At 34.0% G+C, this 20,737-nt stretch overlaps 2 protein-coding genes across 2 annotated transcripts; one reads left to right on the plus strand and one right to left on the minus strand.

Annotated features, from left to right (window-relative positions):
- Nucleotides 1-13,198: 13,198 nt before the first annotated feature.
- On the minus strand, nucleotides 13,199-13,868 carry LOC130823279 (NDR1/HIN1-like protein 6). The gene has a single exon (XM_057687904.1). It carries the CDS (start codon nucleotides 13,828-13,830, stop codon nucleotides 13,240-13,242), a length of 591 nt encoding a protein of 196 aa, XP_057543887.1. The 5' UTR covers nucleotides 13,831-13,868; the 3' UTR covers nucleotides 13,199-13,239.
- Nucleotides 13,869-19,913: 6,045 nt separating this feature from the next.
- On the plus strand, nucleotides 19,914-20,486 carry LOC130797449 (uncharacterized protein At1g08160-like). Its single transcript, XM_057660062.1, has one exon. The coding sequence runs from the start codon at nucleotides 19,914-19,916 to the stop codon at nucleotides 20,484-20,486; it is 573 nt and encodes a 190-aa protein (XP_057516045.1).
- Nucleotides 20,487-20,737: the final 251 nt, after the last annotated feature.

The raw sequence follows: 20,737 nt of genomic DNA on the forward strand, positions 1-20,737 counted from the left end.
TTGGTGCAGGATTGGTCAAGAGGGCATGATGGCCCATGAATATATTGTGTCTGAAGATAATGAAGAAGACATCTTCATCTCAGTTTGCATCTACCATTTTTCCTTTGGGCTTCGTTTTCCTCTACACCCCTTCTTTTCTCAAATTCTTTACCATTTTCAACTTTCTCTCAATCAACTTCTTCCTCAGGCAACGAGGAAGATTCTGTCATTTATATGGATCTGTGAGTACTTGAAGTTGCCCATGACTCTCAGATTATTCAAGAGTCTATTCAAATTGGATGACTCAAAAAATAAACCTTTCATCACCTTCTCTTCCATCAATGGGTGTATGGTTGTTTACCCAGAACTGAATGACCTTTAAAATTACAAGGGCAAAATTATTTGGGTTAGGGTACCCAATTCCTCTGGCCATCCTTTTAGATTCATGCCTCCAGTTTTTTGGAGCAAATATAATGCTAGGGACACCTACAGCCTTGATGAGGTTTTGCACTTCTCCAGAAGGGAGAGGCATGCCTTCTTTTACTTTGTTAGACCTAAAGATAAGAATCTGCCAACTGGGTGGATCCCCCATGTGGCAGTAATTCAACAGGACTTGTGTGTTTGTCCTTAGTAAATATGTCTGCCTGCACCACTCCTGGTAAAATTTCATTCTTTCCCCCTAAGTTTATTGGGTTTTTTTTTTAAAAATTTTTTTTTACTAATATTTCAATTTTCTTCCCAAAACTTGCAGGAGATTTAGTTCCTTGGAGGATCCTGGGAATATTTCCACAAGGGAAATATTTGAGGCCTGTTTCCAAGTCTCCATGAGCCAATAATACGGTGAACAACCACCTTTACAGGTTGTGCACCAAATCACCTCCGGCCCCCATTCACAATTATATGCAGCGAAGGATGGCTGTCTATTATTTTGACAAGGGCTCCACAAGATGCCCCCAGATGGAGGAGGAACGATATCTACCCAGATGGTACTTCATTTTATATTATATCAGGGCAGGTCCTTTTCCTCTTGCCAAGAAAGAATATGGGGACCCTTTAAAGTTTGAAGACCCTCATTTGAGTGTCTTCACTGCCCCAAAACCCTTCATTGGTGGGGGTTCAAAGAAAGGTAAATCTAAGGGCTCTTCAACTGTGGCTGGACTTGAACAAGCGAGCTCTTCTATGATTTCTGTCAAAGGGAAGAGGAGTCTGAAAAAGAAGAAAGACACTGAGGTTTCTTCTTTCAGGAACTGGGAAGGTAAAGTTATACCCCTTGATGTTTCTCCAATGGCTTACCTAACTCCTGGAGCTCACAGGTTGTTGTGTTGCTCCCAGGTTCTGCTCTAGGTTGTTATTTTCTTTTTACTTGTGTTTCATTTGTTGTGACATTTCAAACCGATATCTAACCCTTTATTTTCAACAGCTTCTGTCAATATTGCAACAGTTGAAGTTGCTTCTTCTGGGAAGGTTCCACTCGAACCTGTCCCTGAGGAGGTGGTGGAGGAATCTGAGACCAATCCTGAGTCTCAATTAGACAATCAGGTTGAGGTTGAGGAAGTGAACTCTACATCTCCTCCTCCTTCTCCCAGTTTATCGAATCTTTTCATTTCCCTAGCAGATGATGCTGTGTATAAGTACCTTCAGGGAGCTGGTACAGGTATTATCATCTGGCTTTATTCTTTTTGAATTTTTATTTCTGATTGTTACTTTTAATATTTCCTCATTTGTATCATTATCTAATCAATTATGAAACAACCAGCTTCCCCAGAGGGTGATGAAGTAACTGAAGCAGTTACTGAACCTTCTGTTCCGGTGACTGAGATGATGCCAGTCCCAGAAGAGGTTTCTGTGGATCCTATTCCTACTCCTGCCCCCCAAGCAGAAGTTATTACTGTGGATATTTCAGTTACTGATTCTGGGATGGCAGATGTACAAACCAGTCTCCCAGTCATTCAGGCTGAAGGAGACTGTTGATGAAAATCCTTCCCATGATCTTCAATAAGTCATGAAGAGTGGATCTGGAACTGAAGATATCAACCTTACCTCCCAAGTCTTAAATCTGGTAGGGGAGGTTGAAAACATTATTGGAATGGTTCCTACTGAAGGTAAACATCCTTTCATTTACTTTTAATCTTTCTTTTCATTTCTTATAACATTATTTTTTCTTCATAGGACGCCTAATTCCTCGCAAGAGGGCTGGTGAAGTCCCTCACCCAGAAGAGCCTCCTGCCATTAGGCAGAGAGTAGATGAAAAGATCACCTCTCAACAATCTGGGTCATTTGACTTTATGAACAGTGTTGATAGGTTCCTGGAAGGTCCTCATCATGATTTTTATGAGGTATCCATCCATTAACATCTACCTTGATCTTTCTTTCTTCTGGCTTTATTCAATTAACATCAGTTTTCTATGTACAGTTGATTGATTCCAGATCTTCTGAGTTGGGGACTCTGATGAAGAAAACATATCAATTTGATCTCCAGAACCTTCGCCAGAAGACTTAATCTCAGAAAACTGAGATCAACACTCTTCAAGCTGAGTTGGTGCGAACTAGAGCCAGAAATTTGGAGTTAGAGTCTGAGTTATCTTCTCAGCAAAATGAAGCCAGCAACTGGAAGAACAGATGCCAAACTTTGGATGAACAATTTAAATCCCAGGCTGAGTTGACTGCTGTTAAGGAAGCCAGAAACCTGGATCTGAGTCTAAAGATAACCCAGGCTAATGTAAAAATGAGCGATTTTAACGTCAAATTTATGGAGCTCAAAGACAAATATAACAGCCTGCAGACTGATCATATCTCCCAATCTAACTATGTCCTGGAGCTTCAATCTACAATTGCTGAAGGTATTGAGGAATCTGGCCAACTTCACAAAGATTTGAAGAAGGTTCAAGATACCTTAGCTCCATAGAACAAGTATCTGCTAAAAAGGATGGGGAAATATTGCATCTAAGGTCTCAACTTTCAGATTCCGGGCAGCTGGTTAAAACTCAAAGAACCTGCCTGGAAGTTACTGAAGACGATAAGAACCGGCTGAGGAGGTAGATCACGGAATTGGAAGCAAGTGTGGCCAAGCTCGAAACTGATAAAAAACATATCAAGGCCCAGGAGAGAAAGAAAGCAACTGAATTCGTCCAGGCTCAATTTCAATCTCAACTGGCTGTTGATAGGGCGAGGATCAAGGAGGGTTCTATTTGGCACGCAATGAATGCAGTTTTTATTGCCTACCCAGACCTGGAATGGTCCAAGATAGCTCCTTTCCTTGTTCTTCAAACTCCAGTAGCAAGTTGCATTCCAACCCTAAGGGCTCAGTACATTGCTAAATCTGGCCAGGGAACTAGTAATTCTACTCCTTCTGGCTTAAAGATTCCTTCAGCCAGCAAATCATGATTTTTCTTTATATATACTTTTTCCTTTTATCTCTGGAAACCTCAAGAAATTTTGTATAGTTATAATTCTTCAGAATCTTGTAATTATTTACCACTCTTATTGAAAAGTTTTACTTTCTTTATGTTTTTACCTTTTCTGGATAGATTTAACCTTTAATATCTTGAAATGTATCTGAATTAATAAAAACTTGCCTGACTTTGAAGAAGTATCTGAGTCATGTAATTCATACTTGACTTTTTCTTCTTGCATGCTTTTCTTGCCAGATAATTTTCAATAAAAACTTGTAAAAATTAGGATCTTTACTCAAATGTTATATTTTTTTTCCATTATCCATATCTTATTCCCCTCAACTTTAAAGTATTTTCATTCATGAAACATACTTAAAAGTTTTTGCTTTCTGGGGAGTTTCATCTTTTTCATTCTCATGTTTGATATCTTCTTCAAACACTTTCTGGGTTCCTTAGTTATGGTGAACCAGGGCTTCCCCATGACTCAGCTGGGTTCCTTAGTCATAAAACCAGGGGTTTCCCACTAGTCACCTTTTGAACTCAGCTAGGTATCTTAACTGTAAAAGTCAATGTTTACCCACTGGCTCGTTTTTCTACCATTATACTTTTCTTTTACACAGAATATTGCAAATCTTTTTTCTCAGAAACTTATTAAGTGTATTGAATCTGGCTAATACTTTATAAAAGAATTATTATAAGAATTCATTAAAGTCTATACATAATACCTTTTCAACATTCTGATATTCCATTCATGTCTAAGTTGCTCACCATTTGATGTTCTCAACTTATAAGTTCCATTGCCACAATCTACTGACACAATGTAGGGGCCTTCCCATTTTTCTGACAACTTTCCATGCTCATGCTTTTGAGTTGCCTTAGCATTTCTGAGAATCAAGTCCCCTACTTGAAAAGATCTGTGTTTAACTTTTCTATTATAAAATTTGGCAATCCTGTTTTGGTATGTAGCCATTTTCCATGCTGCATTTTCTCTAAGTTCAGCGATTAGTTTTAGATCTAGAAGCCTTGATTCTTGATTTTCCATTGGATCCAGATGTTTTAATCTTACTGTCTGTACTCCAATCTCAACTAGCAAGAGTGCTTATGAACCATAAACAAGCTTGACAGGTGTTTGGCTAGTTGCCTCCTTCACAGTTGTTCGTAAAGACCATAGTACATCGTAGATTTCATCAATCCATTTTGCTTTTACATCTTCCAGCTTCTTCTGGAGCCCATACAGAATTGTTTATTGGTTGCTTCAGCTTGTCCATTACATTGAGGATTGCAAACAAATGAGTAGGCCACTGCAATTTTGAAATCTTCCAAATATTTTCTCAGTGTTGCACAATCAAACTGGGTTCCATTATCAACAGTTAAGACTCTGGGAAGCCCAAATCTGGTGATGATATTCTGCCACATGAATTTTTCTACTTTTCTAGAAGTGATTGTTGCAAGTGACTCTGCCTCTACCCATTTTGTAAAATAATCAATTGCAACAATCAAAAACTTTTTTCCTCCAGCTGCTATTTTAAATGGTCCCAGCAGGTCTAAGCCCCATTGAGCAAATGGAACTAGATTGTGAATATACTTCAACTCAGATGCTTGTTGAATAATATTTGGTGCAAATTTCTGACACTTCTCACACTTCTGGACCAAGTTTCTGGCATCTTCTGTTGCTGTGGGCCAATAATAACCAATTCCGAAAGCTTTGTGAGCCAAAGCCTTGGTTCCCAGATGCTGACCACAACATCCTTCATGGACTTCTTATAAGATGTAATCAGCTTCTGATGGTGTCACACATTTCAGCAGAGGACCATTCTTTGCCTTTTTATATAATTCCCCATCTACCATACAAAATTGTAGTGACTTCATTTTCATCTTTCTGGCAAGAACTAGATCTGCTGGAAGTTCTCCACTTTCTTTGTATTGGATGAGATCTTTCATCCAATTTGGGAGATCTCTGTTTCTAATATTAAAGATAGATGTGGCGTCTTCATGGATTGAACTTACTGGTTTAACTTCTACTAACCTTTTTAAATTCTGCGTATTGGAACTTCCTAATTTAGAAAGTGCATCAGCTTGCTCGTTTTGTAATCTGGGTCTTTCAACATGAACAGCTTCAAACCAGGAGATCAATTCTTGAGCTTTCTTCAAGTATTTTTGCATAGTAACATCTCTGGCCTCATACTCCCCTTTAATCTGATTCACAACTAGCTGTGAATCGGTTTTAAGATTAATCCTTCTGGCTTCCAGGGCTTTGCACAATTGTAACCCAGCAATGACAGCCTCATATTCAGCTTCATTGTTGGTAGCTTTAAATTGAAATTTCAAAGCGTATTCAATAACTTTACCTTCTGGGGTGATTAATACCAATCCGGCCCCTGCACCAACAAGTCTTGATGACCCATCGATTAATAATTGCCGGATAGGTTCTTACTTTCATCTTGTGTTCCCCATTCAGCAAAAATATCCGCCAATGCTTGACCCTTTATAGCTCTTCTAGGTTGAATTTGTACTCCGAGACCATTAAGTTCAACAACCCATGTTGCCAGTCTTCCGGATCTTTCTATTTTCACCATACTTTTCTCTAATGGTAGGTTTGTTAAGACTACCACCGGGTGAGCATCGAAATAAGGCCTTAATTTTCTGGTAGCTACTATTACAACAAACACTGCTTTTTCAATCATGGAATATCTTGTTTCAGCATCCAACAACATTTTACTTACAAAGTAAATTGGATATTGAATTTTATTTTCTTCCCTGATCAACACTGCACTCAATGTGTGCTGTGTTGATGATATGTACAAGTATAATATTTCTCCAGTAACGGGTCTTGCCAGAGTTGGTAGACTGTGAAGGTGTTCTTTTAACTCCTTAAATGCCTGACTCTGAAGTTCACCCTAATCAAAGCTTTTTATTACCTTTCAAAACTGTGGAAAATCGCATGATTCTCTCTGCTGATTTGGAGATGAATCTGGAAAGAGCTGCCATCCTCCCTGTTAATTGCATAATTTCATGCTTATTCCTAGGTTCTGCCAGATCAATGATTGCTTGAACCTTTTCTGGATTGGCATCGATACCTCTTTGGCTGACTAAGTAGCCCAATAAACTGTCCAGACTTTATCCCAAATACACACTTTTTGGGATTAAGTCTCATCTTATATATTCTCATATTATCAAATGTTTCTTGCAAATCTACAACCATTTCTTTTTCTGTTTTACTTTTTACAAATTGAATCATCTACATACACTTCTAAATTTCTACCCCTCTGATTTTGAAAATTTTATCCATTACCCTTTGGTAGTTTGCCCCAACATTCATTAAACCAAAAGGCATCATCGTATAATTGAACACCCCTGCTGAGCATATAAATGTCGTTTTCTTTTTGTCAGCAAGGTCCATAATTATCTGATAATAGCCAGAAAAGGCATCCATACATGATAAAAGAGCATATCCAACAGTTGAATCAACTAGCTGGTCTATTCTAGGTAAAGGATAACAATCTTTAGGGCAGCATCTATTTAAACTGGAAAAATCTATACACATTCTCCACTTCCCAGGTTGTGGCTTTTTTACCAAACCAACATTAGCCAGCCATTCTAGGTAGAGACATTCCTCAATGAAACCAGCATCTAACAGCTTTTGAACTTCTTCAATGATTTTATCTTCTTCAAAACCGAAGTTTCTTTTCTTCTGTTTAATAGGCTTGAGTCCTTCATGGACACTTATTTTATGAGTGACTATCTTAGGGTCAATACCTGGCATGTCTGCTGCAGAATATGCAAAGAGATCAGCATTTTGACGAAGAACTTGAATTAAATGGAGGCGAACCTAAGGATCCAGATTCCCCCCAATCCTCACGGTTTCATCTGTTCCTTCAATCAATGCAACCTCTTCAATCATCTGGTGATCAATCTCCATCTGTGGAGTACTCTTCTTTACATTTTCATCCTCAGATGGCTTGGGATCTATTTCAACAATTTTCTGAGTCCCAGATCCAAATAAAGAAGCAACTAATTTCAATCTTTTATCAGGCTGACTGCTTTCATAATTTTTTATGGGCACCATATTAGCTTTTGGCACCCTCTCTTTTCCTTTCCGTTTTTGTGGCTTAGCACTTACTTTATTTACAAAATTGCAAGACCTCGCCATTTTTTGATTTTCTCTGGCTCTCCCTACCCTTCCATCTTTTCCTACAAAGAGTAAGGTTTGATGGTGTGTAGAGGGAATACCAGTTATTGCTACAGTGAACTTCCTCCATAGAATATAGTTGTATCTAGTAGGAGTATTAATAATATAAAATTCCTGGGGAACCATTATGGTGACCCCCTGTGTATCAGTGAAAGTAACTGGCAGAGTGATTGTCATCTAAATCCATTTGATCCCAGCAGGATTTATAGATGACATTAATTTCAGCACCACTATCCAACAAAACTCTATGTACAGATTGATCAGCAATGTCTACAACCATCAACAGGGGATCTGAGTGGGGATAGGATATCCCTCTGCAATCCTCCCTAGTAAAGGTCATATCTGGCAGTTTTGGTGTTTCAGCCTGCTCTGTGATTTCCATCAGCTCTAATCTGGGAGCTGTTGCTGCTCTCAAGGGTGCTTCATTATCAAATATCTTAGACTTCTGAAATATCACAAAAATTTCTTTCTTCTTCTTTGGGGCTTGCTCCCGTTCCCCTCTGGCTTGTCCAGATCTACTTTTAGCTTGTCTTTTGCCGAAAAGTTTTATCTTGTCTGTATTGTTGGAAGTATCCTCTTTAAATCAAATCTTCAATATTGTTCATCAAAGACTTACAATGTTCTGTCCAGTGACCTGAACATTCATGAAATTTGCAGTAAGCGTTTGGGTTCTTGCCAACAACTTTCTTCTGGACAGGCCTCTGCCATCTGGTATCCTTTTTATGTACATTAAAGATTTTGGCCCTAGAATCTTTTAAGCGTGTATAATTCAAATAATTATTGAGTCCGAGGACATCAAAATCCTCAGTCCTGACCAGCTTTTTTCCCCTATCATGTCTTTCAGCTGGCTTCCTGCTGCCCTTCTTTGGGGTTTTCCCTTTATGCTCCATTGTCCCTGTTATGGATTTAAAATCTTCGACATCTACATGGGAACTAGGCATATTCTCTGACTTCCTTCATTGTCTTCAAATAAGTCCAATGGTTGCTGAACTTCAGAGCCTCACTTTCAGGCTTATTAGAGTTAAGGCCTTGTCTGAAAGCGAAGGTCAAGATGTTTTCTTCAGGGTTCAGCACCTACAAACTTTCTTTGTCGAACCTGGATACGTAATTCCTCAGAGATTCATCTTTTCCCTGTCGTATGCTCATCATTTCAATGTATTGCTTAAATCTGGCAGTCCTTGATGAGAAATGACTCTTGAACTTTTTAGCAAGTTCATCAAATAAGGAAATCAAGCCATCTGGGAGGCTCTGAGCCCATTTCTATCCTGTATCAGTTAAGGTTAGAATGAAATTTTTGCACCAACTGGCATTTGTGTGACTATCCATGTCCATCTCATTATTGAAGGCTGTCAGATGGGCATTTGGATATGTCTCCCCTTTATAAGTCAGATGAGCAGGAAATTTCACCCTTTTCACAGGTGAGGAAGCAATTCTGGGATGAATGGTGTCTTCCCAGAAAACCTTATTTTCTGGTTCTCTGGAATCTTGGGGGGTAAACCTAAATAAGAGGATTTCCCCTTCAAGGAATGAGTATTTGGCTGTATGCTCTCAACAACCTGTAATGATTCTCCTTCACCTTCACGAATTTTTAAAGGTGATAGTGAATGAGCTTTTCCAAGCCTGCTCATGGCAGACAATCTTTTTGTTGTCACTGACTCCCTCGTTATAGGCTGGGAATCAGTTTGTCGATAGACTGTCTCAGTCCATCCCTTTTTGATGTGTGTTCCTAACTGGGACAATGCTCTAGGGTTCGAAGGGGTCCTGTACCAGGCATATCTTCTGCACGGCACAGACTCACCTTCGTCTTCCCTGTGAATATTTCTATTCCTGTCAAAACCTAATTGGCCTGATTCTACCTGAGTATGAGGAGTTATATAAGATTCATCCTCCTCTTCCAGATACCGTTCATTGGAGATCTGCTCCCTTTGATTAGGGTTAGCATCTCCTGTTGTCCCCGTTCTGACAGCATCTGCAACTGCTGCTGCCAGCTGGGCTATTGCATCACCAGTGAGAGTAAATTGAGGTTGAACATCCCCAACTTGTTGTTTTATTGGTGACTCCTTATGTGCCTGGGACATTGACACACTCGGTTGTTCTCTGTTAGAGCTCAATGATTGTCTCATAGATCTTCATCAACGATTCTTCGAGCAGCATTCCTAAACCTCTTCCTTTGAGATCTAGTTCTTTTGGACTAGTTAGAATTTTGACTTCGGTTTTCTGAGTTGCTTGTCATCTTCATCTTTCTAAAAAAATTCTTACAGTAACTTTTAGCAAAGAAAGAAAAAGCGGCCCTCCTTCTAGCCCAAATTGTTCCTGTCTGATTTTAAAGAACAATTAACTAAGATTTTAATCTCCTGATTAGTTGTTAATTAGATGATTTTTGTTGGTGGAGGTCTTAATTTAATTCCTTGCCAGTTATGCAGTAAGATCTTTGGATGAAGATGCTGATGATTCCTACAAAACACACCAAAGGGGTTAGAAAGGCCAGGAATTCTTTTCCGAGGGCTTACTCCGACGCCCAAGTTAGTACATATCAATATATGGATTGCCTAACAGATCCTTCGAGGTGCACAATGGCAACCAGGTGGATAACTACTTAGGTCTTGTTTAGACGTGAGGTCTTTTTGTAATAAATTATCACGACAAATGTCAATTAAATCTTTTCTAAATATTTGTTCCGTTGCTCTGAAAATCAATGTGAAATTCTGATATTCAGTTAAGATCGTTTGTATTTAATCACTTTGGATTCTTTTTTTCTTTTCTTTCTCTCTAAGAAATTAGTTACCTCATTTATGGCGCTTTGGTGAGTATTTATAGCTGATGATTGTGGAACAAACATTCCTTTTTCGACCCCTAAAGACATTCTCTGCATGCACCACTCTTCCTTTTTAGACGTGTCAATCCCTTAATCACAATCGAATACTTTATTTGTCCTTTGTGACGTTTTTAATTTCTCCTTTGAGCACGTGTCCCATTTCATAAAAGTGATGCTTTAATGAAGGACAAGTGTCCTCACATGCACGTGAGCTTCTCATGCTCTAACCTTCTAAGCCTGTATACAAAATCCTTTAATAACCTTGCCAGATAATTATTCCCAGATAACTACTTAGTAACACGAAATCTTCCCAGATTCAAGCAGGTTTGATTTCCTTTGACTGTCTTTTTATCATAATAACCTTCAAATTAATAGTTTACACACACACCACCCACAACCACCTTAACGCGACCTTTAATTTTGTGGTAAGTACATAATCTTAACACTAATTAGCACTAAGCTTGGTTAGTATTATGGTTGTTTGAGAGAGATGGTGTTCAAATTTGTTGGTTAAGAGGTTTATCTTTGCTATCTAACTATTCTTGTAGTAAGACCACTCTAATGACTTGGTCTGCATTAAGAGGATTATCTACAAAAAAACACGAGATGGCTACGAGTCCATTCCATAGCCATCACCCATATGACGACAGGATGGAGACGGAATGGACCTATAGCTATATTTCGCATCACTAAATGCAAATTTCGTAGTCATCCCGTCGCCATTTATTGCGTCAGATTATGATTCCGTCGCCATATCCTGACCTTCATTTTACATTCTAATATTATTATTTATGATTAATATTTTAATATTATTAATTAATTTATTATTAGTATTTTAATATTAATTAATAAGAACTAAGAGTTTATAATTTAAATTTTAGGTTTTATTTTAATTAAAATAACAATAAATATATAAAAATGCATCAAACTAAGATAACAAAATAAAATATATACGACAAAAAATATACAAACAATAAACTAATTATATTAATATAAAAAATAGTAACAAATGTAATACAAAAGATTTAAAATACTAAATTTACATATAAATTGTTTTAAATAAAATTTACAACAATCTAATTTATTGAAGGTGTAAGTGAAAAAAATGAATGTGAAAGATTTATAAACCCAAGTTCCCTCCTTCTGCGAATTTGAATTTTGACAAAATATTAATGGCGACGGGATGGAGCGGAAAATGCCCGTAGCCAAGTTTGGAGACAGAATGGTGACGGAATGAAGACAGAAAATGCCTGCAGCCAACTTTGGAGGCAGAATGGCTATGGGATGGAAACGGAAAATGTCCGTAGCCAATCTTGGCGACGGGACTTTCCTGTCTCCATCCCATAGCCAAGCTCGGCGACAAATTGTCTCAATATAAGTTTGTTTTTGTAGTGGAGGAACTGCTCCGATGCTCAGGTCAGTAGGTATAAAGGATGAGTACTTAGGAAGCCCAAACCAATTGCGTTGTTGCCTTAACTTGGAGGAGGTTGACTAAAGGTTTATTTATGGCATGAGGTTTTAAGAAATACAATAGTAAATACACGAAGAGTTAATGTTAATTTACCAATGATTTAGAGCAATAAGTTCAGTTGGCTCGAAATTACTTAAGAGAAAGTGAACATGGGGATAATTTATACCTCATGATTGGCTTGGAACAATATAACCCTAATCATGTTAAGGAATGTCTCTTTTAATCCTTGTATTTACCAATGTTAACATGTGCTCTGCAATCTTTCACCTTTTTTCTCACTTTACGCTCATAATCAGCTACACCTATTAACATACACCCTCTCATTGGCTATGCAATGGAGCATTAATTACAAAGCCTTTAACCCATTTTGTTGAAACTTCTATACCTAATCGGTAAAACCATGTCTTTGCCATATCACACAAGGAGACACGACAATGTAGTTTTGTTGTTCTTGTTGTCATACATTTAATGTTATGCTATTTGAAAAGATTTTAGAGAGATCTACAAGCTAAGTGCAGAGGATCATAATTTTAAACCTAAAATCCTAATTTAGACACACAAATATATAAATAATTCATTTAATATGGAAGTTGAGAGTCAGTCATATAGAGTTAGTGCTAATATTACGCAAATTCGAGGAAAATGGTGAAATTAATTTATTCTAAAAGCAATATTTTTTATTTAAATGCTAAGTTTTTTTAATTACGATATACCTAGTTATATTCATACTTAATAGTACCTACCTAACTTATAAATCGATTGCAAATTTGCAATATATCTTTAGTTAGGCTAGAAAAATAGTTCTGATCATGCATAGATTACTATATATGTCGTCATATATCATAATTAATCGGTTTGTGGAAACGAAGGCTGCAGGCTCAGCAGGTACAATTTTACTTTTCATGAAGTACTTACTACACTCTTACTTTTTAATTCCCGTCACAGTATTAATAAATTTCTAATTAATAATAGATTTATAAATCACTACAATAATAATAATTAAATTAAAAAAATTAAAAAAAATAAATTAAAATCACAAAATTCTCACCCTTTTAAATCCTACCACATAAGAGTGATTTATTAACTTTACAAATCACTGTTATTTAATAAGACTTCCTCGTCACAATATTGACTAGATTAATTTATAAATTATCTTATTTACGTATATGATATTTCTATTTCATATTTTATAAACTCTTACACATTTATTATTATTTAATAATAATAACTATGATATTTTATAATTAATGTATCATTTTCTTAATATCTATATTTAGTACTGTTAAGCCTGTTAAAAAATAAAAAAACAAAATCTTACCAGAAACAATTATATTCATGAATTCATAAACTAAATAATAAAAAAATGTGAACAAGATCATAAAAGTAACAAAATTTAAGCATCATCGTTATAAACACGTACACTGCATCCTATGCTTCGAAAATTATGATTCAATTTATTGTTAGGAGCGGACGCTTCAATAGTTTGTTCACTTATATTCACAATTGCGTGCTTACAATTAACCTCCAAATTATTGGAATTTAAAGTGGCCGTCATAAAAACATCAAAATCAATGTACCCGGACTCAGTTTCAAACCGAATATTAGAACCAGGAGATTCCTTAAGTTTCACGTTAAGTGCGACGACCTCAGATCGTAACAAAGTTACATTCCTTTTTCTTTGCGAAAACTTATCCAAGGCATCTTCGGCCAACCTTTGTTTATTTTTAAATATATTAACTCGAACTCGCGAGTACTTGAGCTTCATTTTGTGGTTCGGGTTATTAGCCCGAATCACCAAATCAAAGAACGCCGTAAAATGATTGTCGGATGTTAGGTTGAATCCGGTCACGGAGGCGTGGTCGAGGGTGAATGTCGGGTTTTTGGGTTGGACTACGGCGTAATAGATGATTATGGGTAAGCCTACCAAGATGAACATGATGATTAAACTACCAATACACCATGTTAAACAAGATTTGTAAGACATTTCTATGTATCAATTGATTTTTGTACGGAGAAAAAGGATTTTGTTGAGTGAATTTAATTAAAAAGGAGTTTATTTATACGATTTGTTTATGATTATCCCTTTGGTGGAATTTAACATGAAAATTCTAGGAAATGAGAATTAATAATGTGTGAATGATGGTTCAAAGTCAACATGTAAATTGTAGATACTTTATTTGTTGACAAATTGTAGTCACTTTCATTTATTAGTTTATAGATTATTTTTTTAAATTATATATTAGGCTGAAGAAATGGAAGGACTATATTTTCATCACATTTTACATAAGTAGTATTTGTTCTTCGATTAAGATAAAATACAATTTTTTAATTTTATTTCTTTTTTATTTAAGGATAAGCTAAGCAATCCTTAAGACAAGAGACAAGAGCTGAAAAAATTAAGTCAATTTTTATTTGGTGAAAATAATGTCACTATCACAAGTGTAAATAAGATAACACATAATCACAAGAGTAATCCAATATTCTCTTATTTGATTTGTTTTAGAAATCAAATATAATTGAGTATATCCAAGAGTTTCTTCGAATTTTCATTCATGACCAAAACAAAATTATTTAATTAAATTACAAGTAGTGTATTTTATGACTTATGGGCACAACTATACAAAAAGTTGGAATTAGTCAATTGTTACTATATTATATTCTTGGCGAAGAAGTTTTTGGAATTATTATTTTTATACTGATTTGGTTCATCTGAATTTGCATTATATGACTAAAAAATCTAATAAATATAAATAAATATATGATGTTTCCTCAGAAGAACTAAGAAAATATTTAACAAACTTTCCCTTGAGTCTAATTTATTTTGTAATTTAATTAGTCATCGTGTAGGATATTTAAGTATGGAAAAGTAAATGAACTAATACTAAAAAGAGAACAACATATGTTATTGACTATAATATATTTTGAAAGTTTGTCCCATTTGTTTTATCACATAGTTATCCAAGTATATTTAAGTCTTAGTCTCTATAAATATGTCTTAAAAAATAGTAAAAATAAAAGTTAATTATAAAAATTATCTACATCAAGAGAATCTAGAGGATCTCTACTAAATATATTTCAACTCCTATGTTGGCTATGTATCGTAAAAATTATAAAAATGTCTCCTTACTTAAAATATTCTAAAAATGTCGAACTTTGAGAATTGAAGGGGGCATCTTAATATAATGTGATGGCAAGTGTATATACTTTTTCTGATTCAAATGAGTTGAGGCATTAGAAATATGACAGTATTTATTCATTGCCCTTAATTTGTGATTAATTTTTTAATCTATAGGTTAAAACATAGTCAAATAGTTAGTTTGATTCTAAGTTATTAATATCAAATTTTAAATTTTTTTAATATATCACTAGTGGAAAAACCTTTATTTGCTGCGGTTTTTGGGCCATAATATGCTGCGGTTTTGGCCCGCAGCAATAGTGATAGCAGCAAATAACCTATTTTAAATGCTGCGATTTTAAACCGCAGCAAAAAAAATTAACTATTTGCTGCGGGCTTCTTAAAAAACCGCAGCAAATAAGCATTATTTGCTGCGGTTTTAAAAAGCCTGCAGCAAATAAGTGTCTATTAAACGAAAAAAAAAATTTTTTTTTTTTGCTTTTTTCGTTTAATAGTATTAAATAATCCAATAATGTACGATGTAATAAACAATAATTAATCCACTGATAATCACCAATAATCTCTTGGTAAACTCTCGATCGTATATATAATATAATATAATAATATGTACATATACAAATTAAAGTCCTAATAAATCCAAAGTGAATAGTGGATTCGAGTTGAGAATTTTTGTCCTTCAAATAAACATCGACGTGGCAAACTATCAATCTGCAAATCCAGCGAAACACAAATGCATTAAACCATTTCAAAAACATAATTAATTAACATCCTAGAAGTACATTAAAATACCAACTTAATCCTAAAAATAGAAAATGAATAATATATTATTTTATAAGTAATGTATATAAATCTCATTTCATTTTGAGGTTCTTTAAATCTTTACAGTTTCTTAGCCGATCGTCGATAAGCAAAAGCCACTATCCTACTTCCAAATTTCTACTTCACACACATAATAAAGCAAAGCAGGTTTAATACCAGCAAAAATTATCATCACTAAATAAAGATTGATATATAATTAAATTACATGATTATAATCTTACATGATGTCGTGTACAAGAACAAACCCATTGAACCATTGATACCACATACATAAGTAATTATTCACATTCAAATATACAACTACATATATACATAAGTAAATTATTCACATTCAATCTACCCTAAAAATCCTAATTAATTAAAATTATTCACATTCAAATATTCATGTACATACATAAGTAAATTATTCACATTCAAATATAAAATACATACCTTGATAATGAGATATGATAATTTTGTTTCCAGAATAAGATTATGTAACCTACAATGAAAAAAAAAATCAAAATTAGTATAAAAAAAGACTAAATTCTTATTAAAACACAATGACTTGAAAAAGAACAAGACCAGCCATAATTTCGTGGCTTTGAAGGAAAAGCAACAATGGTGGGTTTTAGAACTTAAACAAAGATGGAGAAGGAAATTCATGCAATGGGCGGTTATTGAAGCAACAAATTTCAACAACACAGGAGTTTGAAGAATTTAAACAAAGTCGTGGGGTTTGGAAGATGATGAACGAAATGAAGAGAAAACACAGTGGAGTCGTATGATTTGAAAAACTTGAAAAACTTGAAGAGATTTTTCTTGGGTTTTTGAAGAAATTTTCTGAAATTCATAAGCTTGAAGAAGAAGACAGTCGTCGTCGTAGGATTTTGAAGAAAGTTATTTTAGGGTTTTAAGCAATTGAACGTCAAAACGCGTTTTTATATTTTTTGAACTGGCTATTTGTTGCAGGCTTCTTAAAAAACCGCAGCAAATAAGCATTATTTGCTGCGGTTCTAAGAAGCCCGCAGCAAATAAGTATTAAAAAAATAATAAATAAATAAATAAATAAATTTTATTTTTATAACTTATTTGCTGCGGTTTCATTAAAACCGCATCAAATAATGCTTATTATTTTTTTTTTCCGTTTAATAAGCACTTATTTGTTGCGGGCTTAATAAAACCGCAGCAAATAATGCTTATTTGCTGCGGGCATCATGAAAACCGTAGCATTTGTATTATATATTATTTTTTCTTTTTTTTTTGCTATTTAATGCTGCGTATAAGGAAAACCGCAGCAAATGACACGCAACAAATGATGTTTTTTCCACTAGTGTACATAGTAATTAAATATATTAATGATTGAATAAGTGAATTAGACTATAGAAAAAGTCAAACGTTGTAAGTATTTTGAAATGGAAAATGTACAAATTAATGTGTCTACAATAATATCCTATTTGCATTTTTTTTAGGGCTTGTGTAGTTATCACATACTTGTTAAATTAGATTAAATAAACTGATATATAAACATACTTGAATCAATAGAATTATACAAGCAAAAAAATAGTAGGAGTATAATGATCGTATGAATACAAAGTTAATTAATCACTTATGTTAAAAATAAGAGGACCATGATCCCCTAACCTTATCAGCGGATAAAACTCCCACATCTAACTACAATGAGTCTCAAGACGACATAATTTATGTAAAATTTTTTAATTTTCTTTAAGATTGTGACATCAATTTCAAAATTTAAAATGTCAATTTTAATACTTAAAAGACTAATTTTAATACTAAAAAATCAATTTTAAAATTATAAACATCAATTTTAAGGTTTGAGTCATCCTATTCTAAAGTTTAAATGAGAATTTTAAGCCTGAAAATTAGTATTTTTAAGTTTTAAAATTGGTATTTTAAGTTTTACAATCATGTAAAAAACAATATGGAAAAACCCGATTTCATACCAACCCGATATACCTAACCCAAAATAAAACCGATGGCCCGAATAATTGAGGAGAATCACATAATTAATTAATTTGGTTAAGTATACTAAAGCAAAGATAACTTTTTTCACTACAAAAACAGTCTATGCAGCATCTCCATTAAACAGTAAATAGTTGAAAATTTTTGACTGAATTTCCTACCATCTTCATTTAGTCGAAATTTTCGACCAAATTCCTACTAAATTTATGCTCGTTGGAAATTTCAACTAAAATTTCTATTGTACCACTTGTCGGTCTAAATATTTCCGACTAAATTTTCTACTAACTGCACATCATATCAAAAAATATCTAGACTTTAAAATACTTTTGACTGGTAGTCGCAATTTGGTCGCTATTTAGTCCGTATTTCAATATGTTTTTGGAGGGAATTTTCCCGCCCCTCAGTTTTCATCTATAAATAATAAATCACATTAACTTTAACATCACATATATCATTCTAAAAAGTATCAAAATTTCTCATTTTATTGAAAAAAAAAAATCAAAATTACAAATATTTGTCATTTTATTTATACACTAATTTTTGTCTCCTTAATAAATTAGTTGATAATTTATTTTATGTTATTCATGTTAGATTATTTTAGTAAAAATGTGTTATTAATTTTTTTATTTATGTTATTTATGTTCGATAGTTTATACATTATTTTTTTTTCACATAATATGCATTAATTTTATTTATTTTATTTATGTTAGATTATTTTATTTTTTTAAAAAGCAAAAATATAACTAACGACTATTTTTTCTACTAATTAGCGACTTTTTTCATTCATAATTACCGACCGAAAACAGTTGGTAATTAGTAGGACAAACAGTCAGTATTAGGTAAACTGTTCTTATGATGAACAATTTTATGACTATTTTTGAGGATAATATTTTTTAAATAATTAAGTATTTCTGCAGAATAAATTTATAAAAGAGTAGTATTGGTGGTTGGTCATTTGTAACTGACGAATTTCAAAAGAATAATAAAGTTTTGATACGTAACTAATTAAAAATCAGAAAAAATTAATAAGTCATAAAAATCGCTCGACCAAGCAAGGGTTGTCCCCTAGTTGAGTGGGCATCATGTACACATGTGCGAGTAAAAGAAATTTTGTTGATTCTCATACAAAGAGGTTAACAAGGTAAGTGGTCCTTGAAATGTCTAGGGAGATGGGACTTTAGTCCTTTAGTTGAGGTTGACTTTTATTCTATCGTAAATATTTACTTTCAATACAAACACGCTTTATTTCTTTTATTTTTAACCATTATTATATTATATTCTAACATAGGCTAGTTGTTGTATACGTGTATTAATGTTGTGATTGTGCATATCTTATTAATTCCTACTTATTTTCCATTGTTTCAAGAGTCAAGACCTATTATTAATCGTACGGTCCTTTTAAGTGAGTTATCAACAACAAGTTCTAATTTCCAATTCTCAAACCAACAAAATTCTCGGCAACTTATACGGATATTTAAATGTCGGTTAATACTTTGCTGCGCTTATAAGTCGGGATTGGATCTTAACGGGTATTAAATAATATGTTGCATACCAACGTTAAAATATATTTCTTTTCCTAATAAACAATAAACAATAAACTGTCACAATTATTATATATTACACAAAGATTAGGAAACTATTAGATATTTAAATATAAAAGACAGCAATGAAAATATCTATATAAAATAAAGTTATAGCCAAAGAGACAGACTAAAAAACTGTTGCAATCACTTAGGTTATCAGATTGATTTTATATCACATATTTTAGATCGGTTTAAAATTAAATCTTGTATTCATATTGATTTTTACATAATTTTAAAATTATTTGGATGTCGGATCAATTTGAATTCAGTTGGAAAGTTAAATAAATATCAAATCATCATATTATTTTTAAACCTCAAACTTTCTCCTTTTGAACCAATTTTTAATCTAGCGTTTTTGCAGGCACGTAGTAGTGTCAGTCGACCGCGTCTTGTTCATTTCTTAAGAGCTGCGTTGACATTACATTAATAACTCTTTCTTTCATACTCTTCCCATATCACTTTCTTCCAAAATCACTCAAATCAACAAGCAAATTTCACTCTTTCTAACATGCTCTTTACAAGATTATACACAAAAAATCAACATATAATGATTATTGATCACAAAAAATGTCTAGAAAAGTTTGTTTTATAATCATTTTAGTAAACATTATTCTCTTAGGAGGTGCAGCCGTTTTCATCGCTTGGTATTCCGATCATATGGTGTTCCCTTCAATCACGGTCGAGCAAGGCGCGATTAATGCGTACAATTTCACGTCTGATAATCGGCTCAATGCTACATTCATCTTCGTAGTCCACTCGAAAAATCGAGATCCAAAATACACGATCGAATATAATCAAGTTGTGGTGTCGGTGTATCATGTTAATGGGTATAGTTTAACGTACGAGAAAGAGAGTCCATACGTCGAGCACCATGGGAATGGTACGTTTTTTACGGCTCATCCTGTGGCACACAACGTGGTGATCAATGACACGAACGTGGCTGATATGATACGAAACGAGACGATGGGCGGACATTTGGATTTGGAAGTAAGAGTTAGGGCTAAAGTTAAATTTGAGGTTAGAAGATGGAAGCATAGACATTATCTTATCAAGGCAATTTGTACTCCCGTTATAGTTAATTTTACAACGTGGAAGACATCTAGTAAAACATATTGTTATGTAGATAGTTTTCAAACATGAAATGTTATTGCAATTCATTTGAACACTTCAAGTTATCTCATGCCGGCTTTAATACCATGTTAAAGAATCAACTCAATCAAAAGTTTAAGTTGATGGTTAAGGTCTCAAGATATCTTATATAATTCCAACACAATTAGTTGTTAGGCTATACATTCTGAAATACTCGCAACTGATAATGACATTTTATATGAAAATACGTAATTATCAGTTACATGTAACTGAAAGTACTTACAATTACTTTGTAAATTATT

Source organism: Amaranthus tricolor, chromosome 1 (genome assembly GCF_026212465.1).
Source record: "Amaranthus tricolor cultivar Red isolate AtriRed21 chromosome 1, ASM2621246v1, whole genome shotgun sequence".
Classification (NCBI taxonomy): Eukaryota; Viridiplantae; Streptophyta; class Magnoliopsida; order Caryophyllales; family Amaranthaceae; genus Amaranthus; species Amaranthus tricolor.

Excerpts from the sequence above, each read along its gene's own strand:
- LOC130823279 (XM_057687904.1), bottom strand. The coding sequence starts at position 13,830 with ATGTCTTACAAATCTTGTTTAACATGGTGTATTGGTAGTTTAATCATC.
- LOC130797449 (XM_057660062.1), top strand. The coding sequence starts at position 19,914 with ATGTCTAGAAAAGTTTGTTTTATAATCATTTTAGTAAACATTATTCTC.